This window comes from Myotis lucifugus, unplaced genomic scaffold (genome assembly GCF_000147115.1).
Source record: "Myotis lucifugus unplaced genomic scaffold, Myoluc2.0 scaffold_330, whole genome shotgun sequence".
Classification (NCBI taxonomy): Eukaryota; Metazoa; Chordata; class Mammalia; order Chiroptera; family Vespertilionidae; genus Myotis; species Myotis lucifugus.
This window is the reverse complement of record NW_005871378.1, coordinates 117,377-144,935: the sequence shown is the minus strand read 5'-3', so window position 1 is coordinate 144,935 and position 27,559 is coordinate 117,377. Positions and strand designations below refer to the sequence as shown.

Sequence of the window (27,559 nt, the reverse complement as noted above, 5' to 3'; positions counted from 1 at the left end):
GTCAGGTCGTGGATGTGAGGCCGGCCACTAGTCCGCCCGGGTGAGGGAAGGGGTTCCCGGGCCGCTCGGTGTCGGAACCGAGACCAGAACCGCGAGGTGGGTACCAGGGGTCGGGATCCTGATGGCGCGGTGGGCCGGCCTGGGCGCGCACGTGGCGGCCTTTGCTCCGGGCGAGCGGGGTCCGGCCCCGCCCCCACCCGGCCCGCTTCGGGCTCCGGGGCCATCGGGCACCCCTGTGATCGGGCTTCTCGGACATGGGGCTCCCCGTCTTCGGGCTCCCACGGCCAGGCTCTGGGGAAGGAGGGAGGTGGTTAGGACATCGCCAGCCACCCTTCCCAGTCAGTTCCTGCTCCTGACTCTTTGGGCCGTTTTTTTTTTTAAAACGAGCGGGCTGTGTGCCTGGAGCCCAGTTCCAACCCCAGCCACCCTTCCAGTCAGTTCCTGCTCCTGACTCTTTGGGCCGTTTTTTTTTTTTTTTAAAACGAAAGCAAGAAGCAAAGAGTCCTGAAGGTAACGGCGGGAAGGTAGCAGAAGCTCCGTGTGACCTTCAAGCGTGGCCCTATTTTGAGCAAAGGGGGCCCAGTTAGGCCTCAGCTTCTCTGCTGGAACATGGAGATCGGCGTTCCTGCTCCCATGTATTTTCATGGTTTGGCGCCAGGGTGGCGTTTGAAGCTGGGAGACAGGGACCAGCGTGACCCGGGCTCTGGCCTCTCCTTATTCCCACCCCTCTTGCCTCTCTGAGCCTCGGTTTCCCATCTGCGCATTGGGAAGCCTGGACTGGCTCCCCCCGGCCCTGAGGCTGGTGCTTTGGGCCCAGCTGTATGGGTAGCTCTTCCCCGGGGAAGCAAGCCAGGGCAGCCCTGTGATCTCTCCTGACACATTAGGAAACCGAGGCTGCCTCCTCCCAGCCTTGGATTCAGGAAGCAGCTGGCAAAAATGATAGTTGCTTAGGCTGCCTCCTACACAGCGGGAGTAACAGGAATGGAATGGCACATGGTGATTTCTCCATCTCCCGGCCTCTGTGGAGGTTGGGTGGTAAAGAGGTTCCTTCCTTCACCGGCCTCTGGACTAACCATCTTCTCTCATCCCTCCTCTCTCCCTGCAGCTGAAGGCAGATGTTGTCCCAAAGACAGCAGGTAAGAGAGGGGCAAGGCCAGGTGGGTGGGCTGGCAGGAGGGGTCTGGGCAAGCAGACCCAGGATCAGATGGGAATTCCATGTGGGGCTCAGTGTTGGCCCTGCCCACCTGTCTGGTAGCAGCCTCAGTATCAATAGAGGCCACGTGTAAATTTCCCTGGGACAACTTCCTCCCTCGTGGTGTCCAGTGTGACCGGCTGGTGGCTCACAGCCTTGAACTCCCTACCCCGCTGGCCTGGTGCTGGAACAGCGAGGATTGTTTGCTCTGCCACTGAGGTCAGAGAAGGAGATGGCATGTCCCAGGTCACAGCCAGAGCAGACTTGGGGCGGGCTAGGGTCTTCCATGCCCTGCTCACCTGGGGGGCTCGAGGGGATGCTGGGTGGAAGGAAGTACCACCCTTGGGGCTGAGTTGAGGCCTGGCCTGCTGACTGACTCTCCCTTGCACCCTAGAGAACTTCCGGGCCCTGTGTACCGGGGAGAAGGGCTTTGGCTACAAAGGCTCCACGTTTCACAGAGTGATTCCGTCCTTCATGTGCCAGGTACTGTGGCCTCGCTGCTCAGGGGCCTCTGTAAGGGGACAGTGGGGGCCACTTCACAGCAGTGTTCTGAGGGGTGATGGGTGAACATGTGCCTGGTGCTTGGAAAGTTCCCAATGGAGGGCAACTGTAATTACTCTCCAGGCCTCTCACCCTGGGAGGCTGGAACCTGTCTGCGCTGCCACAGCCCTTCCTGCCCCAGAAGTTAAGCAACAGGGCAAGTGGCCGGGTGGCCCTGCCCAGCTGCGTTGGGAAAGTTGAGCCTGTGGAGGGAGCACTGGCATTGGGTATGGACGTGCGTGGAGGTGTATCTTAAGGCTTAGAGGACTAGTGTACAAAGTCTGAGGGTGCCCCTGTGTGTCACGGAGCCCGTGGCATGGGAGAATAGGAAGAGGAAGAGGAGGAGGGAGAGCACGAACAGGAACGTGCAGGTCTGGGCTTGGAGCTTCCATTTCCAGAGAAGAGCATCTCTCGGTTGGATGAATGTGTTGTTTAGTCATGTGTCCTGCCCGTTTGTCAGAGGCGTTAGCCCATTTGTCAGAGGCGTTAGTATTGCTGAGTCAGGTTTTAGGGTAGCTGTCGACAGCAAGAACTTCCTAGGGGTCAGGACCTGTGCTTCCTTGGGGATTGTCCTCTGTTGGGTCAGACCCTTCTAGGGCAGGGGGCTGGGTCCTGAGCCAGCAAACCCAGAGGTAGGGTAATCCTATGGTAGCGAGTGGCATTGGGTTGGAGCTGGGCTTGCTAATGTGGTAAATGCCACAGGAGGGGCAGAGAGGCTGGCGTGGGACAGGCTTGGCCAGGCCCTGTAGCTTTCTGCTCAGAGGCTCCCAGGAGCTGCGGTGGGTGTCCCGAGCCGGGCTAGCGTCTTCCTCTGAACAGCGGCAGACAAGGCGGGGACTTGCAAAGCTGGAGGCTCTCGGAGGCCTGAGGAGGCCCCACCGCAGGGCCCAGGCCAAGGTTTAGAATCATCCCTCCTTGGGGACACCTTATTGGCATTTGAGGGCGCTGCAGGTGGGCTGCCCAGGTTACCCCTGTGACCTGAGAAGATCCCTTCTCGGGAAAATGGCAGCAAGCCCTGAGGAGGGGACCCATCCCTGCAAAGGCAGAGGGGAGCCAGGGAAAGGCTGGGACAGGGAGGGGCTCAGCATGGGGACCGACTCTGTGCCAGCTGCTGCTCCCCACATTCCAGACCTGGGATCAGGCCCCTGGTCACCTCCCTGTTTATCCTCTAAGTTGTGGGTAGAAAAGTCTGGGTCAGTAAGAATCCTGTCCTTGGTTGTTAAATCCTTGAGGGTCATTTAAAAACTTGCTCAGACAAAAAGTGAGTCATTCAGAGACTAGGATAGTTATTGTCAAAAAATATTGAAGCTTATTTTACTTTAGCTTATTTTCCTTATTATTTTATTAGTCCTTATATAATTGGATGTTTTTTGACCCCTTTGCCTAAAGGCTTCCAGCGGGTGGGCCTGGTGGGTGGGTGGTTTCTGAGGGGGGCTGGTGGCTGGTGAGCAAGGGGCTCCCCAGCGCTGCAGCAGTGTCCCCCTGCCGTCTGGCAGCCGCTCAGAAAGTGCTCTGTGCTACAGGCTGGCGACTTCACCAACCACAACGGCACAGGGGGGAAGTCCATCTACGGAAGCCGCTTTCCCGATGAGAACTTCACACTGAAGCACGTGGGGCCAGGTGAGTGGGGGCCGCGTTCCCTGGTCCGAGTGCCCAAGCTTTGACCCCGCCTCTGGCGTGCCGGGCAGGCCTGGAGGCTGCAGTGTGAGCCCTGACAGCTCTGTCCCATCATACGCCTTCTTCCTTCAGTGCTCAGTTTGTTGGGTTTGCCTGCAGCTTTTTCCTTCTGAGCTCTCCATTTAAAAACCAACTAGCCTTTGGGAACCTGGTAAGGGGGAGAGCCTTCTAGCCAAACCTCAGCATTGTGTTGGCTTTAAGGCTCACGGTGCAGCGTGAGAAGCCCAGAGTGGGTGGGTCCTGCCCTGGCTCTAGCTGAGAGCTCTCCAGCCCTCTCCTTCCTCTGGAGGGCAGCCTGGTCCTCTTCTGACTCAAGTGTCCTTGGTGTCGTTTGAGCCATCTGCTCTTTCGAGTGACACCCCAGGTGAGATGCCTCCTGGGGCAGCGTGGCTCACCCCTGCCTGTTTCTCAGGTGTCCTCTCCATGGCAAACGCAGGCCCCAACACCAACGGCTCCCAGTTCTTCATTTGCACCATCAAGACAGACTGGTGAGTTCCCGCTCCTGGCTCCAAGCATGGGGGGCAGCCTTGCAGCTGGAGGAGGGGTTGTGCGCTTTGGGAGGAAGGTAGTTTGGGGCTGGACTGTCTGCTCTGGGCCAGCAGCCCTCCCGGGGCTGTGCCTCTGTATGAGAGAAAGAGGAAGTTCCTGAGAGGATTGAGGGAGAATATGGGTAGTTCTTGCAACTCTTGCGGTCAGCTGGGATTTTCTCAGTGTGTTTTGCACACACATACAGAGTACATTTGGGAAGTGCTGCGGAACATGTCAGACCTCGTGGCCTGTCCTAGAAGCCGTCTCCTGTTTGCCTGGTGTAAGCTGTTGTTTCCCAGGCTTATCTGGACCGTGGAGTGCACTCGGGAACTGTTGTAGCAGGCTTATGGGTGTTAACCCATTTTCATCAGGCATGAGCAGAGGCCTGCAGGCAGCCCAGCCCCTTTCCCACATGCCCATGGATTTTAGGGATGTCTTCCCAGCAAGGGATGCGTTTCTCTGCCAAAGACCCTTGTGTCCCAGCCCTGGGGGCTAAGACTTACTAAAGCCCATTCCTGAGGACTCTGGGGAGACCTGGGTGAGGGTAGATACTAGTTGTCTCCAGCCTCCAAGCCAGAAGGGCCGGTTGTCGGGCTGGGCAGGCAGTTGCTCGCTCCGCCTGCTCTTGGCTCGGAACCCTTCCTGGGCCCTGCAGTTCTGCCCTTGGCTGACTAGCCGGGGCCCTGCTGGTGCTGGATGAAGCTGCATTTTAGATTCTCGGAACTCTGTCAGGTTGAGGACTGCTCAGGACTCAGTCTCACATACTTGCTATCTGGGCTCTCATTTCATGACTTAAAATAGTTCCATTTACACAGACCTATTCCTTTCGAGTGGTTCACTATCCTGAGCAGAGCAAGAATAACTCCCTTTTCCTGGGTGAGGCTACCAGGCCCGGGCACACAGTGGAGCCCTGGGGGAGGCATCCTTCGCTCTACTCGGGGAGCTCAGCAAGGCTCGATTGATAGCGGGAGCGTTGGGGGGCGGCTCCCACTTCTCGGTGTGCGTCCCTTTCAGAACGGCTGTTCTGGTCGCTAGTGCCATGAGCAGTGACTGTGATGTTGGCTGACATTGCACTCCTCTTGCTTCTGTCCACCTGGCTCACCTGTCCTCACAGGTTGGATGGCAAACATGTTGTGTTTGGCCACGTCAAAGAGGGCATGGATGTTGTGAAGAAAATAGAATCCTATGGCTCCAAGAGCGGGAAGACGTCCAAGAAGATTGTCATCACGGACTGCGGCCAGTTGAGCTAACCCCTGTGGCCACGGTGCTAGGCCCGCAGCAGCTGCACCTGGGAGCCGACTCACCAGGTGGCTGTCTCGGGCTCCCGGTGGAGGCTCCCGCAGAGGTGCCTGTGCTTGCTCCATCGCCATGTGCTTGAGGGAGGCATCTCGGACGTCAGAGCTCCCCGGGCCCCCCAGGCTGCTTCCTCAGTGCCCGCCCTTCTTCAGGACCCTGTCTGGACCCCCGTTGTGGACATCATGTCACTGCCCCTCATCAGGCATCGGTTGTGGCTGTCTAGCCTGAGTACACACGTGCCTTGGACATTGGGGGGTGGTGATGGGTTCTGATTTCTGCCTTTTCCTCGATCAAGGGGAAAAGCCAGATGCTACAAAAAAAAGGCTGTGAATGTCTGTAATGATATCTTCCTAATAAGAATAATTTAGTTAACAAGACTACCTGGAGATGAAGCTGTGACACTAACGACTCCACGCTGTGAGGTGGCCCTGGCCACAGACCTCCAGCGCGTGGCCTCTGGGACGCAGCCAGGGCTTCTCTGAAGGGTCTCGTGGCCCAGGCCTGGCCCAGCCCCTGGGAATCCCGGCGTCTTGCTGCTGTTTCTGAGGAGAGTCTGTGGGGCAGAAGCAGATGAACCTGGGAACCAGGCCGTTGCAAGCTGAGCCTAGTCAATGTGAATGCCTGGTTGGAAACTGAAAACGGCCCATGAGTACCGTGGGCTCTGGGAGAAAGTAAATGTGTGTTTCCTGGTGGGCTTTGGTTTTTCTGTATTTAATAATCAGTAATTTGAATCTACTGATGATGTGTAGACTTCAGGGACATGTATTTGTGTTCTCCTTAAATGTGAAAATAAACCCTATTTTCTATAAAGATTGGTGTGTGTGACCGCCTTTACTGAGTGACCCTGTGTCTGCTGCTGTGCTGAGGGCGTTTCGTGGACTGTCAGTCACCCCAGCCACCATGAGGGTGTACTGCCCTCCTGTTTTACAGGTGAGGGAATGGGCTCAGACATCAGCACCCACAGCCTTTCCAGGAGCACTGCTTCCACCCAGCATGCCAGCTGCCCTTGGTGACAAACTCAGTTTTGCTCAGCTCACAGGGGAACAGTAGCGCTCACCTCACCGGGTGAGGGTCTGATGGATGCATGCAGAGCATGGCACAGTGCCTGGCACATCTTAGCACTTGGAGAGGCAAGAATGGTACTTCCGTGTGTCAGGATTTTAGAGGAGAAGGCTCCATCATCTAAGGTTAGGCATGGACTTCACTATCCGAGATGTGCCGTTTACATTTGGAATAGTTTCTAGGTGTTTCTGAATCCACAGGGAAGGCAGACTAGGGGGTAAGAGGAAGACTAAGAGCGTCCCTCATCAGCCAGCTATGGCACAGTCCACACAATGGAATAATCACATTGTATTCACAGTGGGAATGGAATTGTTTCACACGGGTTCCCGGGTCAGATTATGTGTGGTCACGTGTCCTTATAATCACCTTGAGGTCAGTGGCTGGATTGAGTCACTGGGAGGAGGGGGCTGTGAGTCAGGTTTCGTGGCGTCACAGGTTGACATGGTCACTGGAGTCATGGCTGGATTGGGTCATGTGGTGTCATGGAGTTTCCATGAAGTCAGAGTTCTGCTGCATGGGTTGGGAGCTCAGCCTACCCAGCAGTTTTTAAACAATGAGAGCCTTAGGGGTTCTCAAAGTAGAACAGCGGGGAGAGAAGAGGAGGGGCTCCTGAGCCCCATTTTCAACCAGGTTCCCCCCAATTTTTTCTTATTGGGGCTCTGCAAGAAATTTCATTTGAATAATGGAAATTTGAGCTGAATAATATTAATTGGCAATTGCTCACCCAGTCCCACATTTTACAGATGGGTAAACTGAGGACATGAGTCATGATTGCCCAAGGGGATCCTGTGAATCCCCAGGCAGAGCAGGGGCTGCGAGGCCAGGTTCAGTCAGGGGCTTTTCAGAATGCACAGGCCTCTGTCCTCAGGTCACACACATCTGAGGTCACAGCTTCAGTCCCTGCAGTTTCCCTTGACCCCCAGGGACTAGGGAGGCAGAGGTGCTGTTGACAAGTTTGAGGAGTGCCCGCCCCTTGAGGTGGGACCTGCTGGTCCATGGCGATTCTGAGGTGGTCTCGGTGTGTGGTGTGTCCATCCAGAGGGCTCTGAGGTATGGGGACAGGGCCAGTATGCAGGGATTTCCTAAAACAGTTTCCTGAAAATGGGGCCATTTACAGCAGCTCCCTTCCCAGCACCCTGCACAGGAGCCGGAGCCTGGTCTTATATGAGCAGAAGCCTAAGTGATAACACAGGCAAGACACTGACTTATTGCTGGCGTGAGTCCCTTAGGCATGAAGGGGCAGTGAGTCATGCACATGCTATCAGAAATTAATCACGTGGAGCCGTGTAAACACGTGTGTAAATATCTGGAATCACATTTTTCTCAGACACTTCACAATGACTTCATTGAGGCATCGTTTGCATACAGTAAACTTTACACATTTTAAGTGTATAGTCGATGACTTTTGAGGAATTCATACACGAAGGAACCACCACTCAAATGATAGGACATTTCCATTCTCCAGAAAGTAACCTTCCTGGCCCTCCGAGGCAGCTACTGCACTAGAGATTAATTTTGCCCGTCCTAGGACTTCTTTATCAGTGGAATCATACAAGCTTTACTTTTCGTGTCTAACTTCCTAGTGTAGCAGGGGTGAGAACACGGAGAATTTCAGAGCCCCTGGGCTCTGTGGGATGCTGGGCTGGGATGAGCAATGTCCACCGATGTTTCTCGGGCTGGTAAGGCCTAGGCAAAGCTCCCAGAATCGCAGGGGCTGGTGGAGAATGCAGATCCCCCGGCCGCCCCGATACAGGTTTCTAGGGTGGCACCTAGGAATCTGAATTTTAAAATAATAATTCTGCTAAAGCGGGAATATGTGCGAATATGTGCGTGTAGGCCAGAGAGGCAAGATTGAAAGGGGGGTCATGGAGTCCTTGTTTACTTCTGGGCACATACTTGCTGGATGCTCTGCGGGTCTGAGTGAGACCCTCCGCTTATAAAGATGCCTCACCTGAGGAGTCACCACTCTCGGGTGGAGGCAGCTGTGCTCTCCATAGACCAAGGGCAGCTGCCGCTGCCTCCCCGTGGCCGCCTGTGAGGGAGGAGAGTCCCACGGTGGCGCCTCAGCTGCTCCTTTGCCATCACGGAGGAGGGTCTGGCTTGGGTGGGCCATGATGGAGGGAACTTCTCAGTGAGTGAGAAACGGGCACCAGAAGTCAGACCCATGTTCCAAGTCCACTGGAACGGGGTAGGTAGGTAAAGTCTGGGTTCTGTGCTGCACCCCAGATCCGCCTCAGCTTTTAGAATCACGATGCTAGTGTTATTATTTACTATTATATTGTAATGGTTAACCTGGCTGGCCACGGGGTGCCCAGACACCTAGGCGGGTATTATTCTGGTTGTGTGTGAGGGTGTTTCTGGGGGAGATTAAAATCTGCAGAAAGCAGGCTGCCCTCCCTAATGTGGGTGGCTTCACCCAGGCAGTCGGCCGTGAGGAGGAGAAAGGGAACTCCTCCTGCTGAGCTGGGACAGGAGCAGCTTTCTCCTTCGGACTCACACTGAAGCATCAGGTCTTCCTGGGTCCTGGGCCTGCTGACTTTTGGACCTGAAGTTACCCCACGGGCCCTCCTGGTTCTCAGTCCTCTGGACGTGGACGGAACTTACACCACGGGTCCTGGCTCTCAACTTACCGACTGCAGGTCCTGGGACTTCTCCCCATAATTGCACGAGCCAATTTCTTACAGTAATTCATTCTCTCTCTCTCTCTCTCTCTCTCTCTCTCTCTCTCTCTCTCTCTCTCTCTTTCTCCACCCTATTGGTTCTATTTCTCTGAAAAACCCTGGCTGATACACATATACTCATTTCTCCTACTCATTAACCAACTTGTAAAAATTCAGATGTTACATAAATAAGTAATATAGACAATTAAATGACCTATAGCCCTATCATATTAGTAATTGGTTTGGGTATCTGCATTTGCTTAGGAGGTAGAAAACTGCAAAAACCATCATTCCTCCCCAACAAGAAGAGAAGGCTGAATAAGTTACAAAGTCATAACTTTTTGAATTCATCAGAAAGGCAACCAGGTGACCTGAGTCCCAAAGAGGAACAAAGCCCTGGAGGGAGAGATGGGACATGAGGAAGATGTGGCCACGGGACAAGCGGGCAAGATGAATGTGTGGCCACGGGACAGGCGGGTAAGATGAAGGTGTGGCCACGGGACAAGTGGGTAAGATGAAGGTGTGGCCACGGGACAAGCGGGTAAGATGAAGGTGTGGCCACGGGACAGGCGGGTAAGATGAAGTCAGGTGGAATTCTAATGAATTGCTAAAGGCAAATGGGCTGGTGTGTCCATCTGAAATAGCTGGGGCTCCCCATGGGTTCACTCGCTGGCCAGGTCTCCCATGGGCTCACGCGATGCTCAGGAGAAAGGCTGGGCATGGGGGAGGGCCTGCCTTGGAGCGCAGGCCGTGGCGGTTTCAGCTCCTGGAGAAAGACATGAAGCCGTGCTCATTCCCCAGGTTCTCCTCTCCTATGAAGCAAAATCCCTAATCCCCTGGGGAGGACAGTGGTCCCCTGAAAGAAGTAGAAGCTCACCACGGCTGGGGACAAGGTAGAATAAAGATTATAACCCTCAGGGAGGGGCGAGGGAACATCCAGGGCCCAAGAGCCTATACTGATACCAACCAGAAATCAGCTGCCACTGGGCAAAGGGCAAACGCCCACTGAGGACATGCCTCAGACTGAGGCTGGACCAGGGCCGCACCCCAGCCTGGTCTACTGCTCAGGGGAAAGAAAAGGCACAGAGAGATACCTTCTGTGCTGCAGAAAGCTGCAAGTGGAGGCCAAACACCGAGAAAAACCCTTCAGCACCCCTGTCCCACCCCAAGCACCGGCAGCAGTTGCCCACACTACAGGCATTTGCACCTGTGGACTCCGAAGGTAAGGACACCAGCACCAAAACTCAAGCCCAGCTCAACTCCTGACAATCAACTCAATGCCCCACAGGAAAGACCTGAAGCAAGTAACAGCACACCCACTTTCCAGTGCGCATACTATATCGCTCTCTTCTATTGCACAGCAATGTTCAATAGTCAATAAAAAAACTAAAAGTCACTAAAGAGAAAGGGAAAAAATAGTCAATAAGTAAGGCAATCAACATAATCAGACTCAGATATAACCCTGCCAGCTAGGGACATTAAAATAACTATGATTAATATGTTAAAGGATCTAGTGGGGAAGGTGGGCAACATGCATGAACAGATGGAGAATCATTTTAGCCAAGAGAAATGATAAGAAAGAGTCAAATGGAGATGCTATGAAAAAAAAGGATACCAAAAATGAAGAATTCCTTGATGAACTCAACAGTAAAACTCAGCACTGCTGAGGGCTATGTCAGTGATTGGCCAAAGGATTATAGTTGTAACACCAAAGAGCAGTCAAGAAAAGAAAAATTAGATAAGTTGGAATTCACCAACATCAAAATTTAAAATGTCTGTGCTTCAGAGGACACCATAAAGAAAGTGGAAAACACCCCACACGATGGGAGAAGATAATTGCTGTGGTGGGATGTAAGGTGGCCCACCTGGCAGTTCCTCAAGTGATTAGACATAAAGTTAACACGACCCAGAAATTCCACTCCTGGGAATACAGTGGGGCCTTGACTTACGAGTTTAATTCGTTCCGTGACGGAGCTCATAACTCAAATTACTCGTATGTCAAATCATAAAGTGAATGAGTGAGACACGTGATGCTGGGCTGATGTTGTGGCGTTCACTGTGACGTTCGCTGCGCCAACTAGCGGTGGGGTATCTGAAGCTGGCTCGTAACCCGAATTTTAGCTCGCAACTCAAAGCAAAAAATCGGCCGAGAGACGGCTCATATCTCAAAAAACTCGTTAGTCGGGACATTCGTAAGTCAAGGCCCCACTGTATACCCAAGAGAAATGAAAACATGTCCACATGGAAACTTGCACACAAATGTTTATTGTAGCGTTCTTCATAATGGCCACAAAATGGAAACAACCCAAATGTTCATGGTGAAAAGGTAAACCCACAAAATATGGCATAGCCATCCAGTGGAATATTATCCTATATAATAAAAGGCTAATATGCAAATTGACCGAACAGCAAAACGACTGGTTGCTATGACGTGTACTGACCACCTGGGGGCAGATGCTCAATGCAGGAGCTGCTCCCTAGTGGTCAGTGCGCTCCCACAGGGGGAGCGCTGCTCAGTCAGAAGCCCTGAGCTGGGCTCACGGCTGGCGAGCGCAATGGTGGTGGTGGTAGCTTTCCCTCCTCCGCAGCAGCGCCTCCCCTAGGCTAAGTGGGTGACAGCTAAAGTGTATGTATGATTATGTATGATAGAGTTTTCTTCAATGGGATGATAAAAATGTTCTAAAAATCAACTGTTCTGATGGTTGTAGATACCTGTGAATATACTGAAATCCATTGAATCTTACACTTTAAATGGGTGAGTTGTATGATATGTGAACTATATTTTAATAAATCTGCTTAAAAATCTGTATTAGTAGTCTCACTTTTTTTTTTTTTTTTGTACATGTAAGCTCTTTCCTCAGAGTCCCCTGCTGTTTCTTTGGGAAATGCTGAGATTTGACCTCGTTTTGCAAGTTGTGGTGGGTGGGTCTTGGGCATCATCTTTGAAAGCATCTGTCCCAGGTGAAGTCAGCAGAGTATCTTTAAGCAAAGAAGCCTTTTCTCAGACGCAGAAGGGAAGCTGCTGTGGCAGGGGAGGGACAGAGTGCCTTGAGGGTTCAAGTTGCTTCCTTGGGATCCAATGAGATGTCCCCATCACAGATTTCAGGATCCCACTCTTTCCCATCAATGCCCTTGCACAAGACGAATTTATTGTGACTGTGAAGTCAGGTGATACTGTAATTAATCCACCTACACAATTAAATTTCTGTCTGATTTTAAGCGATATAGTGAGAGAATCTTTTAGAGTTGTAATGGAAGCTTTGTGGTCACACCACAATTTAAAGGACATGAGTTTGTCATTTTCTTTTGGTAACTAATCAAGCATGCTCAAAATGATTCATTCCACGCCACAGTCCTTACGGTCGTCACTACTGACATTAACAGCCAAGTGCTGCAGCCACCTGGCCTCCCACAGCACACGCTTCTCTCATCACTTAATCACAGGTGATAGCATGATAAATTGTGGTGTCACTGCATGCCGTACGTGACCAGAATTCCATTCCTCCTTGTCAGGTAATTCAGCCTTGCCTTCGAGTCCAAGAGCACAGCCAAACAAATCTCTAAATCCCATCTTTGTGGGGTCATCTCCAGTGTCAATTCTTTATTGGATGGGTCCAAACAGGATCCTGGAACAACACAGTAATTTCATCAGGAGAAGCTCAATATAAAAAAATTATTAACCATAGCATGTGTTTTACCTTCTGAGGGAAAAAAGAGAATGCTGAAGAGTAAAGTGTCTCTCCAGTGCCCTCTACTGGTAAAGCTTAATATAATTTCAGGTGGCAATTACATTGTCACAAACCGGGCAATGGAGGATGATTTACAACTAGAGAAATGGACTCATAAGGTGCATTAGCATTGCTTTCTTATCCAACCTGATGATCTCTGCCATTCAATTAAATATTTAGACCATTTATACTTGATTATCAATATAGTTAGATTTAAATTGGCCACCTAGCTATTATTTTCTTTGTCCCATCTGTTTTTTGTTCCATTTTTTACTTCCTTTTGGAATGTGTTTCCCCCCCCCCAAATGGTTCTATTTTATCTTTATTATTGACTTATTAGATTTAATTCTTCATTTTATATTACTAGTGGTTTCTCTGGGGTTTACACTATGTGGTTTAACTTGTTACAGATTACCTGCAAATGATACTATACCACTTTACATGCAGTATAAGAATTGGTGGGTCAAATGGCAATTCAATATTGAATGTTTTGAGGAGACTTCAAACTGTTTTCCAACGTAGCTACAAATATTTACATTCCCACCAGCAGAGCATGAGGGTTTCAGTTTCTCCACAACTTCACTAACACTTGTCATCGCCTGTCTTTTTCCTTCTAGTCACTCTAGCAGATACGAAGGGTGTCTCGCTGCAGTTTTGATTTGCATCCCCCCCTCCCAGTGACTAGTGCTCCTGAGCACATTCTCCCGTGCTTATGAGCCATTTGCGTGTCTTCTTAGCAGAAAAGTCTATTCAGATCCTTTGCCTGTTTTAAATTGGGTTGTCTTGATTGTCGAGTTGTAAGAGCTCTTTCTATGTTCTAGATACAATGCCTTATCAAAGATGATTTGCAAATATTTTTCCCATTGTGTGAGTTAACTTTTTACTTTCTTAATGACTTCCTTGAAGCATAACACTTGTATATATGGACGAAGTCCAATTTATCTATTGCTTTCAAAATGACCATAGGCTTGAATATTCCTCCTCTCTGTTTCAAAAAATAAAATAAAACCAGTTTCTCTGTGGAGAGCTTTGGAGCTCTGGTTTTAGAGATTGCTCCCCTTTCTGTGCAAAATCTCCGAGCCGCTCCTCTGGAAGCCAGGCAGGTGGCAGCTTCTGATGCTCTGGGCTCACTTCTCCTGGTGTGGACCCTGTGCCCTGGAGTGAGCTGGACCAGGGGAGATTAGGGCCCCCATATTCTTGATGCTCTCCCTGGGGTAGAACCTCCATTGTATGGGTGAGGAAAGAGCCCCTGTCTTCTCAGCCATACGCCTGCAGAATTTAGCCTCTTCAACATGAAGGTGGAGGAGACTGGACATTCTCTGGCCTACCTCTCCTCCTCAGACAGAGCGAGGTGAGGGAAAGCCTCATCTTCTTGGCAGCCCCATCCGCTGAGAAGCTTCCACCAGGCTGAGCTGGAAGTGGGGGGAGGGAGTCGCTATGTGCCAAGGCCACAGGCTCTTAAGTTCAGTGAATTTTCCTGAATAACTGTTTTTTTCATTTGTTCTATACTCTCACGAAAATTTCCAGAGACTTTAAACAGTTTGGCTTTTTAAAATAGTTTTTACCAACTCTGCTTACTTCACAGAGGACTAGGTATATGGAGCTCTTCACACTGCCTCCCACAGGGGGAACTTCACCTTTAATTTGCATATTTGTATTTAAAGTTGGTGTCTTGTAGACAGTATATGATTGGGTCTTGGGTTTTTTTTTATTCTAGTAGTCTTTGTATTTTAATTGGTATGTTTAGACCACTTATACTTAATGTAATTAATGATATGGTTGTGTTTGTATTTACCATCTTGATATTTCTTTTCTATTCATCCCATAGTTATTTGTTTCCTTTTTCCTCTTCTTTTGCCTCCTTTTGGATTGAGATTTTTATTATTCCGTTTACCTTCTCTGTTGGATTATTAGCTATAATTCTTTGTTATGTTGCTTTAGGTTTATAGTTTACATCTTAAACTTAACACAGTCTACCTTCAAGTGACACGGTACCACTTTACATATAGTATAAGGACTTCACCACAATAGACTTTCATTTCTCCCTTACATGACCTTTGCCCTACTGTTGTCATACTGTTGACATGCTATAAACATATATTGTGATTTTAAACAGTCACTTATCTTTTGAATACATTTAAATAATAATGTATTCATTATTCTTAAAAAGTCTTTTGTATTTACCCACATTGTAACCATTTTTCAATGTCTTCATTCATTTGTGAAGATGCAGATATCTATCTGGTATAATTTTTTTTGGCCAAAAGACTTCCTTTATATTTCTTATAATACATGTCTTCTGATGATGAATTATCTTGTCTTTGAATATCTGAAAAGTCTTTACTTTGCCTTCATATTTGAAAAATATTTTTGCTGAGTTAGAATTCTAGACTGACAGTTTCTCCTTCCAGTAATGTTGCTCCAGTGTCATCTGGCTTGAATTTCTTTGTTTCCTGATGAGCAATGTGCTACCATTTTAATATTTATTCTTCTTTATGTAATGTATCCTTTTCCCCAATCTTCTTATCACTGATTTTAAGCAACTTGATTATGATGTGACATGATGTGGTTTTCTTTCTTTACTTCTTGTATTTGGGTTGATTGAATTTACAGGTTTATAGTTTTCAACAACTTTTATCAATTATTTCTTTGAATATCTTTCTCTTGTATTTTACTCTTCCCTGTCCTTTGGAGACTCCTATTATTTATACTAATCTGACAGGAGTTATCTCACAGCTCATTGATGCCCTGTTCCTTTTGGGGGTTCTTTTCAGACTTTATATTTGCGTGTTTCGTTTTGAATAGTTTCTAAAACGATGTTTTCAATTTCATTAATCTTTTCTTCTTTTCATTTGCTGTTAATCTCATCCAGTGTATTTTTCATATCAGAACTTTTATTTTTTACCACTAAAGGTTTGATATGGGTCTTTAAAAAGATAATTTCCATGTTTCTTTTTGACCTGCTCATGCTTCCCTCATTCTCTTGAACATATGGAATTCAGTTATAATAACTGGTTTTATATCCTTGTCTACCTGTCATCTGTGTCGTGTCTGTTTTAAATAATTTTTCCTCCTCGTTATGGGTTATACATTTCTGCTTCTCTAGATACCTAGCTTATTGGATATCAGACATTTCAACTTAAGTACTGAATATGTTTGTATTCCTCTAAATACTCATAAGCTTTATCTGGAATGCAGTAAGTTCTTTGGAAACAGTTCAGTTCTTTTGAGCCTGGATAGAAGAGACCGGAACTCGTTAGTCAAGGACTGAGTTTGCCCACCATCAAGGTCAGATCCTTCTAAGAACTCTCCCTGTTTATTAGTGGGTTTTGCAGTCTGGCTGATGGGAACTCAAACTATTTCTGGCCCCTGTGAGCTCTGGGGACTTAGTTCTGCTTGTTCCTTTTTGAAGTCTTTCAGCAGCTGAAGGTAATTTCCTCACACACGCGTGCTCATCAGTCTCCAGCTGGAGTTGAGGGAGTCACGCGCACAGCCTGGAGCCCTCTCTCTGCAGCTTCCTCCTCTCCAGGGCATTCTCCATTCTTGCTTCGGCTCTCTTCTTCCCAGTACTCTGGTCGGAAAGTTCTACCCATCCCTTGCCTTCCCAAATTCCCAACCCTGTCTCAGCAACGCCTGGCTCCGGCCCCCCTTCCCTGCACGCCGACCTGGAAACAGGCCAGGCAGTGCGCTCGGCACCTGTAGGGCTCACCCCATTTGCTTTCCTTTCTCAAGAACTCCTGCTCCGCACTGCCTGGCCCACTTTCTGAAAACCATTTCTTCATATATTTTGTCTTTTTGTTTAGTTGTTTAAAGCAGCAGGGTAAATCCTGCTTTTACTCCATCTTGGCCAGAAGAAGTCATCTGCTGTATTGTCTGAAGTGCTTATAAGGAGAATACATCCTCTATTGCTTGGGTAACATACAATGTCAGCACAGGGCTGGGGGAGCCAGATATGGGCGCCCACATTCCCCTCCTGGAGAAAGCAGCCAGCCAGGGGCCCGGGTGCACCAGAAGAGGACTGTGGGCCAGACCTCAGTCTTCCTCTCCGAGTCAGCCTCACTCTTGAGGGGCAGCAGGCTCAGGTCTGAGCAGGCAGCACCCCAGGCTGTTTCTTTCCACAACTGTCTAAGTGCTCAGTGGCCTCAGGCCTCAAATAGGTTTTGGGCTCACAGGCCCCCTCACTGCACCAGCCCCCAAAACTGTATGGGTGACCGCAGAGCAGCCTGTAGGCTCTGCCAACCCAATGGGAATCAGCTCAGAGGGATTGCCAGGGTGAAGGTTCTACGTGGAGCCCAATGCCCTAGTGTGCGGATGGGGAAACTGAGGCCTAGGGGTGAGGCATCAGGATGTGATCAAAGACAGTGGGCTGAGACCTATCAAGTCAGACCTTGGCTTTCCTGACTCCAGATCCTCCTACTGCACCAAACAAAAAGGTAATTAAAAAGAAGACTGACTTTCGAAAACAACAATGCTTCAATAGGGGATTGATAAGTACGTCACTCAACAGAGGAACGCAATCAGCTGTTAGACAAAGGAGGCAGACCTCTGTGCTAACGGGCAAAGGTGGTAAAGAAAGCAGGTTACAGAGCAGCATGTCAAGCGTGATCCTGTTAACATATGTGTGTGTGTATGTACATTACACACACATATTTATACAAACAAAAGACTATGGAAGGATCTTGCCAGACGCTGGACATAGTGATCTCTGGGGGAAGTTGGGCTACTAGGAGTTTTCAAATCCTGCTTCCTGTTTTCCTGTGCTGTTGCCACTTCACATTGTGCGTGCATTTTTTCTTATAATTGAGTAGAAGATCCAGATATTACAACGTGACACTCTTACCCAAGATAGGTATATGTGGCCTGGGTAGCCCTGTGCTGGAAGATCAGGACTCACCTGGGATTTGGGAGAGAAAAATAATTCTCTTTTATCCACCTTACAGGCTTACGGCCTACAGGAAAGTTGCAGTTCTCAGCTTCAGCCACCAGGGGGAAGCAGGGGATCAGGCCATCCCTGAGGAGGAAAGCCGGGAATTTCTGAGCTGGCCAGGATGTGGGGGGAGCGGGACCACACTGTTTGAAGCCTGTGGGGCAGGGCTGGGGTCAGGTTCCAGGGAGAGGAGGCCCAGTTACATGCCAGGGGAGGGTCCTTTGCCTCAGCACAGAGGGAAACGGAGACAGAAGCCAGAAATGAACTAACAGAGTGTGGGTGCCTGAGGAAGGAAGGGGAAAGTCTTGGGTCTGTCTGGCCCCTGGGGGAGCAGGGAGCCCTCACTCCTGCCACCTGGTTCCTGGGGTTGACAGGTAGGAGGCAGAGCAGAGGGGAAATTGAGGGCCATTTTCAGGGCAGCACAGGCCCAGGTAACAGTCCCACCTCCGTGGCGGGTGCAGTGGCCAACACGGTCTTGAGCACGTCCCAGGTGCAAGCACTTTGCCTCACCCCGTCAGTCCTGACGCTGACCCTCCGCAGGTGGCAGGCAGCATCATGCCCGTTTCCCAAGGCAGGGAGTCGGGGCCGAGAGGGGAGGCGACTGGCTTAGGGGGACGGTCCCTCTGACCCCCAGTCCTTGCCAGGATGAGGATGAGGAGGCAAGTGCCACGGTCCCGGACACATGAGGTAGGACTTGGACCTCAGATGGCCCCACAGGCTGCAGGGCCGCCCCAACCTCAAGGGGTGACCAGAGGTGGAAGTGTGGGATGTTGAGAAGGTGTAGGGAGGGTGCTGCTCAGCTCTCAGCATGGGGCGTGTGGGGTGGGGAGGAAGCCCCTCTGCTTCCTGGACCAAGAGGGAGGAGGTGGGAGGGCGGCTGACCTGAGTCCAGGTGCTGGAGGCTGTGGCCGGACGAGGAGGACAAGAATGAGCAAGGGTCCAGGAGAGAAGGTGCAGGTGCCAGGCCTGGTCACCCCGGAGGCAGTGGAGGCAAGAGCAACTGGGGTTGGGGGCTGTGTTGAGGGCTCTGTTGAGTTCTGGCTTCCACACAGGTCTGCAGACCCACCACGGGGCTTGGACTAGTTGGTTTTGGGCTCTGAGCGACAGCAGAAGGCTGGCCGGCCAGGCTGGGCAGGTGTGAGGACCCAGGGCAGAGTGGAGGGCTGAGGGCAGGCAGAGTAGGTGTGTATGAGTGTGTGGCAGGGGCAGGGGCAGGGGCGGGGCCAGCACAGGGCCTCTATCATCTCTGATAAATGGGGGGTTTGGAGGGACCTTTGTCCCGGGACAGGCTGCTCCTGGCTCTGGCCAGAGCTCTGGGGAACAGCCAGAGAGAGGCCTGACTCCAGAGGCGGCGAGCCTCCCCCAGCTGGTGGCCCCTTGGTCTCAGCTCCTCCAGTCCCTTCTCCCTCTCCCCGGCCAGGGAGCTGGGTCAGGGCATCTGGGCGGAGGGGCTGATGCCAAGTGCTGGGCTGGCCCCAGAAGCGCCATAACGTTTTGCCCAAGGACTGCACAGGCTCCTGGGGAACCACTGGGCGTCTCGTCAGGATCAGGAACAGCTCGGAGCTGGGAGCGGGGGCGCAGCAGGGGACCCCAGCTGTCAGTCTTCCGTATCAGGCTTCTCCCGGGCCTCAGTTTCTCCACCTGTCACGTTGGCATATTGTTCCCTGCCCTGGCTCCTGCCAGGACTGTTAGGAGGGCACAGGAGAGACTTGGGCCTGGGATGGGACTAAGCACAGAGCCGGAGGGCCACCCGGGCCCAGCCTGGGGCGTGAGGAACTGCAGGGTGGGTGGGAAGGGAAGCCACTGTAGCCGCAGGTGCGTGCAGGCGCTGCCTGTAGGACACAGGCTCATCACACGTCAGGAAGGGGTGGTGGTGGGAGCCTGGCCTGGGGCACGGGAGGGGCGCTGCTCCTGCTGCTCTGGTGCTGAGGAGCGGGGGTGGGTGAGTGCTGCGCCCTCTCCTGCAGGCCTGGGCCTGGCATGGTCGCCCTTCTCTGTGTCGGGAGCAGGCGCCAGGGGCTCCTTATACCAAGGCCTTAGTGGGTTGGAGCGGCCTGTCCCTCCAGAGCACCTCAGCCCCGGGCTTCATTCCTTACCTCCCCTCTGCACCCCTGGGAGCAGGAGCTGCCTGGGCCCCGCCCAGGTCCGCCTCAGACTGCACTGAGTGGGAACTGGGGTTCAGATCCGGGCTCCGTCCCTGCCCGCAGGGTGCCCTCCTAGCCCTTACTCACTGGGGCCTTGACTTCATTCCGACAGAAATATGGGGTGGGTGTCAGTTTCGAAGGAAGGCGGGTGTGGGCCCATCGCTGGGCCGTCCTCCCTGGGTCCCCTGACGCCCCTTTCGGTGGCGGACTCTGCTCTCTCCCAGCCCTCAGCGCTGGCAGCCTCTGGACATGGACATTAAGTCCGACCGGAAACCCTTCCTGTCCAGGGGAATGACTGGTTTCCACGGCTCTGGGAGATGTCGAAATGCAGGCTGTGTTTGCCTTGGGTTTGTGTTTTTTTTTTCCACGGAAAACAAAACAAGCACAGGGGCCCCTGCACACTGACACACAAGGGCAGATGAGCGAGCGTGAACCTGGGGCCTCAGCCCAGCACACAGTGGGCACTCGGTGAACCTGGCACACAGTGGGTGCTCAGTGAGCCCAGGGGTCCCGGGTGGGAGGCCCACTCCCCCTCTGACTTCCTGTGTGATCTCTGGCAAGGCTTCTGCCTGAGCCACAAGCAGTGGGAGCAGGAGATCCACTGCCCCTGGCTCCCGGGTGCCAAGCGTGCACTGCGCCTCATGCTCCCTGGGCCATCCTGTCTGCACCCTAGCCTCACGGAAGCTGGGGCTCGGAGGCGAGGATCTGCCACCTCACACAGCCGGGCAGGTCTTGGGGACGGGGCGCACTGAGACAGACCCTGCTCTGTCCTCAGCCTGTCCCTGGAGGGCAGCCCCTTCCTGGCCCCTGGCAGTGTCTGCGGAGCAGCAGGGCAGGTGATTATTCTCTCCGCCTCCCACTCTGTGTGGGCTGAGTCCCCTCACCGCTCACGGCCTGGCCAGCTGACACCACCTGCCTTCAGACATGGCCCAGCGCCTTGCACACGCCTGAGGGGAGGCCGCAGAGGCGTGTCCTCCCTTTGTGCCCATAAGCAGGAAAGGGCTGGCGGCTTCCAGACTCGCTGTGCACCCCAAGGGAGACAAGGGGTCCTGCTCTGGAGTGGGGGGGGGGTGTCTCTGTTCCTGCCCCTGCCCCCTCCCCCATCCCAAGGCCTCCCATCTTGTTTCTCTGCCCCATCTCAGAGGCTGAACTCAGGAGCTGGCCCGCAGACATGGTGTGATCTGTACACTTGGTAAATATTTAGCAAACTAGTTGCCAAAATTAAAACGGACAATTTCACACAAGAACCTGCATTTCCAGCCTCCCTCCCCCCACCACACACACTCTGGGCAGTACACTCGCGGCACCACTGGCTGGAGCCCAGGGTGCGGTGCCCCCCAGTGAGGCTGCCCCGCCCACCTGCCTCCGCACAATGTCACCGTCACCCCCACGGGACCATGAGGGACCACTGCGAAGTCCGGTGCTCCTCAGCCGTGCCCGTCGGCCTGACCGGGGCTTTAAGAACCCGAGGACATGTCCAGGCCGGTATCGCAGGGTCTCCGGTGAGAACAAGGCCCCGTAGGTGCTTCTGTGAGCAGCAAGGCTGAGGATGCGCAGCGTCTGATCCTGGGCCGAAGACTCCGGATGCAGGTCGCTTTGCGTGGCTCCCGAGCCGCTGAGCGTGGCTTCCTGTCTGTGGCCCCAGCAAAGCCCACCACATGACAGCCCAGCCCCTCGGGGACTTGCTCAGAAGAGGGACCCTCATTCCTTTGCCTGACTCCCCAGGAGGCCCGGGACACGGCGCTTTGCTGACTGTGATGCCCAGCGTCGGAGGCCCCAACCCCAGCCTTGGTGCGAGGGCCAGTGTGAGCAGGGGCGCAGGGCCCAGGGCGCCCGCCGGCTCTGCTCCCAGAAGATTCGCTCCTATATATGGTCACCGGCAGTCCCATCGCCCAGCTAACGTGTGACCTAATGTGCTGACAATCTCGCCCGACTTGGGGAGGGCTCTCGCCCGGAGAGTGTCCCCTTGGGGCAGAGGGGCTGGGGGGAGGCCCATCAGTGGATGGAGGCAGGGCACGGACGGTGGACCCAGGCCCGGGAGAGCAGAGGGCGGCCGCAAGTCCCTCCCTCCCCCTCGGCCCAGAACCTGCGAAAGCGCCCAGCTCCCCACTGGTGTCTGTGTAAACAAGGAAAGCCACGAGCCTCCGGCCTTTAAAGTCCTTTAATGCCGCAGGAAAAGACTATGTTTCTACGGGCAAGCCGCATACAGATTCTCCAGGAATAAGGCACACAACGGAATGCCATCCCGAGGGCGACCTCGGAGAGCTCAGGGGCCTTGCCGTGCTCTCCGAGCTGGGCCCACGGGCCATTTGTCTCTTTAGCTGGACACACACGCATTCATGGATACAGACACGGACAGTCACCCCACGGGAGTGGAGGAGGTGAGCGGTGAGGCCGGCAGCGGAGAGCAGCAAGCCCGCTGCCACCAGCCCCGGGGACACCTCCCGCACGTCAGGGTTAGTTGTTGCGCTGGCTACAATGTAGTGATGTTGGTTAAATACTCAGGTAGAATAGGTTCAAGTCTATTAGACGTTGGAGGGCAAGTGAGGGCTCTGGTTGACAAATCCAAGTTCTAAGAGCCTGGGGCTCCGAGGCATGGCTCAGACGGCCACCCAGAGGGGTGTGAAGACTGCCTCCCTTCCTCTCACCGCCCTCCGGGGCCCTGCTGACCGGGCCTTCCCCAGGCAAGGCCACAGGGGGCTGGTTAGTCACATACCCCTTCCTCCCCTAGGCCACCTCCTTGCCCCCTACTAAACTAACAACCATAATAACGAGAGAATAATGAGAAGGTGCAAGGGAACGGATTACAATGCTGTTTGTTATCCTCAGCCGAGGAGGCTCAAAGGGGTCACCATCCCCCTTTCACTACATACCTAAGAGCTTCCCTTAAAAAGGCAATACTTTCCAGATACACATATGTATAAATACAGGACAGACACATATCACTGAGTCTAAGACTGGGGTAATATGCTGGCTACTTAATACTGATATTTTCATCCAAGGAAAACAACACAGAATAGCAACAATATGGCTTAAAGAATTGCGAAGGTGTTTTTTTCCTCGTCAGAATTATGTACCAACTTCATAAAATATTCTATGGAGACAATATTTCCTTCTTAATGTAGTTCAGTTGCATACTTTTTACAGACCAAAGTATAGTAAAAAAAAAAAAAAAAAAATCAAACGAAAAAAACCCCAGGAGAGAAAAGTTCTCACCATAAATATTTTCTCGCACCTCAACAAGAAGGTTTGCAAAATACTTCCAGACATTTTGTTTGATATTCTATTGCCCTCCCGAAAGCTCTGAAGTTTTGAAAATGCCTCTTTTTGTTTGTTTTTTTATGTCAAAAATCAAACAATTATTTTTTTCTTTTCTTTTCTTTTTTTTTTTTTTTAAAAAGGCCTTCAAATATATACAGACAACAATCACTGTGAGGATTTTTCAGGAGAAGGTAACAAATTCAGTGTTGTGAGAAAAATTGGTAACTATGCAGAAATTTTAACATCTATGATTTTTTTTCAAAATACACAAATAGTATTTTTTCTTTTAAAAAAGGAATTCTGTGTCAAGTATAACTCAAAATAAATACAAATTCACAAGTAGAACTACTGAATACTTCAAATGGGGTAAACACTGTTCTCTCCCAGCTACGTCACTAGACCTACTAACTGCAAGCCATTGTCCCTTTTGAACGTACTGAACCACACACTTGCTCGTCCCCTGGGCTCCCAGGCCTCTGAGCACTTCATTCCCACAGCAGCCAGCCTGGGCATCAGAGGCTTTTGCTGACCAAGTTCTGCCAGAACAATACCGGAGGGGGTTGCAGAGGGCCCAGCCCCCCGTGGCCAGCTGGGCACAGATGGCAGGGGCAATGGCTGCCAGCTGGACAAGCCCACGGGGAAGGTCACTTTGGGTGATAGCCCATCTCCTGTGGCCCGTGGAAGGCCCTGGCCTCCAGCGGCCTGGAGTCCCGGTTCTTTTAGGGTATGGGCTCTCCCCACCTCTGCCGCAGACTTGGCAGGTCCCACTGTGGGGCCAGGTCCCTGGAAGAGTTGGGGCCGGGTGCTGGCAGCGGACAAGCACACTGCCCACCACTGGGAGCATTACCTGTGGCTGCGCACTAGGATGACGGGCAGTGACAGCTTCTCAGCCACAGTGCCTCCAGCCAGGGCGACTCCGCTCACCTTGGCCCGGTGGGGACAGCCGGAAACAGCTGGGCAGAGACTCCACCCTGGCATTCCCAGTGGGTGGGAGGGTGGCCACAGCCAGCGGCCAGGCATGGCTGCTGTGGGTAGGAGGGAGGCAGCTTTGGGGCTCAGGTTGGAGCAAATACCCCCCTTTTAAGTGCTCAGAGGCCGCGACCCCCTGAAATCTCCTCTGCAGCCCCCCTGGCTTCAAACACACTCACTCCATCTTCTCCACTTGCTCCCTGGACTCCTGGTTAACTTGACTGTAACTCCTCAGCTGTACAAACATTTTCATTTGAAAACAAAGGCACTGGACCCCGGCTGGGTGTCCCTGAGCCGCGGTAAACACTGGATTTCAGGCCCATTTCGTGGTCTGACTTTTTCCCACAGAGGCATCACGTTGGGGCAAAATCAAGTGACTCGGTCCTGCCAACCAGCTTTCTCCCTGTCCCTGGGAGAAAGGAAGGACGCAGGACAATAGAAACAGGCTCCTCCCTGAAGAGGGTGGTCCTCCCGCTGCCGGACAGTGTCTCCCTGCTCCCCGGGGGGAGGGGTTCTGCAGCGTGGCTTGGGGCTGCCCCATGCGAGGTGGAGGGGGACCCTTCTCCTTCACTTTTGCAGGGGTGGGGACCACAGGCAGGGATTGGGACGACAGGCAGGGGTGGGGCTGGCACCCTTGGCTTGACTGCAGTGATGGACTGATGGGGGATGGTGTGAGTGTGGGACCTGGTGACACTCTCCAAATTCAGTCCTGTGCCCAGGAGGTGCCCCCCCACCCCCACTTACTAGTGTCACTCACTGACCTAATGGGGAAACTGAGGCCCGGAGACGAGAAGTCCTCCCCAGGTTTCATACTTTGTCAGCAGCAGGGCCAGCACTTGAACAAAGGTCTCCAGCTGCCAGGCCCGTGCCCTTCCTGCCACAGCGGCTGCCTCAGGGCCCTCCAACCTCCATCGGGGATGGGCCGGGGGTGGGAGGTGAAGAAGGGAAGGGATGGGCTGACAAATCCAAGCACGTGGGGAAAGTGTGTGTTGGGGGAGGTGATGCCTGGTGTGCCCCAGGCCACACCTTGGGACTCTGTCCAACATTCACTGCCGCCCCGTCCCTGACCTCTGGGTCTTTGGGGAGGCGGGTGCAGAGCCCGAGTGTAATACCAGTGACGTCAGAGGCAGTCAGGTTCTGGGCTCAAAGTGGACAAGGGGCAGAGAGGCTCACTCCCAGCAGCCGCTAGACCAGGCCTCAGCTCGCCATGACTGCTGACCTGAACGGGACACAGAAACGGGGCTCTGTGAGGGTGCTGTGCGCACGGGGCAGCCTGGAAGGCCCTGGGGAGGAGAAGGCGCCGGCTGGTCTTGGGGAGACAACCCCCACAGGCTTTGGGATTCACAGTAAATTTAGTGCACTTGTGGCCAATGCAAGGCTGCTCACCAAAGGGGTCTCAGAGGAGGAGAGCCTGCAGGGGACCCCGAGGGCTTTGTGGGTCCTGTGCATCCACCCCAGCTCGCCCCCAGTCCCCCCACAGACTCAGCCCACCTGGGGAGTCCCAGAGACCCCGCCTTCCGCGGGGCAGCTATGTCAGTAACACTGTTTGTCAACACACATGAGACAAGAACCTAAGACCCCCTGCCCAGACCCGCATGCCTGTGAGGACACCCCCACACACATGGGGACACGCAGCAACATGGACGAACACAGCGGGTCTTCTCTGGCTGGCGGAGGCGGCGCACGGCCGGTCATTGCACTCGGCGGCAGTAGTAGCCCAGCACCTTGCACTTCTCGCACAGGTGCTGGGGGTGCTCCTTGCTCTGGTCGGACACGTCCAGGCCATCGGGCTTCTCCAGGGGCCTCTGCAGAGAGGAAGCGGGAAGAGGGCTCAAGGCGGGGAGACCAAGGGGCAGCAAGAAACACAGAGTGAAGCCGGAGAGAGAGGGGGAGAGAGAGAGAGGGAGAGAGAGGGAGAGCGAGGGAGAGAGAGGGAGAGAGAGGGAGAGAGAGGGAGGAAGAGACAGGAGGAGCGAGACATACACAGAGCGAGCCCAGAGGGAGTGTGCTGTGGCCACAGAGGTTGCTTCCCTAGGCACCAGGGCCCTTCCTGCCTCTTGCTGTCCCCAGAGGCACAGTCTGGGGCCTTGGGCTGGGCCAGGGCTGGGGGAGAGGGTCCTATACCCAGAGCCCGGGTCTGGACACCCTTTGCCATTCCCCAGTACCCTCTGAGCAGCCACCGCCAGAAGCTCACAAAAACCTGGGATAGAGGCAAGACAGGTGCACAGACATTATGCAGATAAGGGAAGCAAGGCCCCGAGCCAGGGAGACCCCAGCCCACACCTCCGGCCTCCCTCCCGGCACCCAGCACTTCTTCCCTGGATGCTGTCATTCCCGTGCCTCCGCGTGTGGCCTCAGGACTCAAGCAGAGTTTAACCTGGACACGGTCGAAACTCTTCAGGTCTGAGGGAATGAGCCCTCAGTTCTGTGAGGGGTCAGCAGCCGGTGCTCTGGATCCCCCACTTCCCAGGGCCAGGCACGCCATCTGCCATGTCTGTTGAGGCTACATGAGCGGAACCTCCTGGTTTCCTAATAGGGAAACTGAGGCCCAGAGCAGGGAGCTGATGCTGCTCACTCCCTGTGCGACCTCAGGGAGCCTCAGTTTCCGTGTCTGTGAAGTGGGCCATCGTCACACCTCATTTGCAGGGCACCGGGAGGATTCGGAGGTCTTGGTGTTTGTAAACTGAGCAGTGTTTGTAAACCTTTCTGTTACTAGGGGCAGGTCCCTGCTCCCTCTCCCCCCGCCCCCCCACCCCCCGGCCTCACAGCCAGCCAAGCCTGGTCTCCTTGGAAGGTTTATGGATGCTACTAGGCGCGTTCCCGAGCAGTTCCTTGGCACAGCCCTGACCCAGAGCCCTGCCTGCAGAAGCGTCCCCTGCACGGATTTGGGGGGAAGCTGGCCAGGGAGGGGAGTCTTAGGGCCATTGACCATGACCCAGGATGGTCCTGGGAGGACAGTGAAGGTGAGCGCTGCCCCCTGGCGAGACCGCAAGCCACTCAAAGGTAAAATACTGCCTTTTCTGCCCAATGATGCAGCGCCTGGCCCTGAGGTGGCACTCAGAGCGAGCAGTCGGGGATGGAGAGGCAGAGGGCTCTGGGAGATGCGCGTAGGGACCGTGGGTGGGCAGGGTTAGGATCCAGGGGCAGGAAGCCCATCCCTGTGCTTCCAGGCCTGTACCACACAGGACGGACTGGAAAAAGGATGGGAGCATTGACCTCATAGCCAGGGGCTTACAGATGACCGGCTTTCCTGGCCAGAGAAGAGTTTGTCCCCAAGGCACCTGGGCTGGACACCAGCTCTGCTGCCCGTGACCTTGAGCAGGCCACCCGACCTCCCTCCGACCCTCCATTTCCCCATCTGTAAAAGGAGATGTTACAACACGTTTCTCATGAGATGCTGTTCCAACTCAATGAAGACCAGGAATAGAAAGAGACGGCACATAGACACTATTCATGCTGCTGCCGCCGATGTTGATGGTGATTAATGGAAGGGGGACAGTTGGTAGAGTCAATACAAGTTGAAGCCAGGATTCCAAGCTGAAAGGCCCAGGCAGGTCACATCCCCTGCCCGCCCC

The 27,559-nt window shown here is 53.1% G+C and overlaps 2 protein-coding genes across 4 annotated transcripts in view; one reads left to right on the top strand and one right to left on the bottom strand.

The window, feature by feature from the left end:
- Window positions 1-6,045, top strand: part of PPIF (peptidylprolyl isomerase F) — a 6,791-nt gene extending 746 nt beyond the window's left edge. Inside the window, 5 exon segments of the mRNA XM_006100845.3 lie at window positions 1,104-1,136; window positions 1,587-1,675; window positions 3,256-3,352; window positions 3,822-3,897; window positions 5,052-6,045. Of these exon segments, the coding sequence (XP_006100907.1) occupies window positions 1,104-1,136; window positions 1,587-1,675; window positions 3,256-3,352; window positions 3,822-3,897; window positions 5,052-5,187 (431 nt within the window). The 3' untranslated portion in view covers window positions 5,188-6,045.
- ZCCHC24 (zinc finger CCHC-type containing 24) overlaps window positions 1-27,559 on the bottom strand; it is a 98,636-nt gene that overhangs the window by 17,124 nt on the left and 53,953 nt on the right. Inside the window, exon 4 of one of the 3 annotated variants that reach the window (XM_014466241.2) lies at window positions 11,202-12,581. The exons of 1 other annotated variant lie outside the window; for it this stretch is intronic. In XM_014466241.2, coding sequence (XP_014321727.1) covers window positions 12,549-12,581 — 33 coding nt within the window. In that variant the 3' untranslated portion in view covers window positions 11,202-12,548. Of the gene's footprint in view, window positions 1-11,201; window positions 12,582-21,899; window positions 25,790-27,559 lie in introns of those variants that run through there. One more of the 3 variants, XM_006100844.3, reaches the window with a different exon arrangement.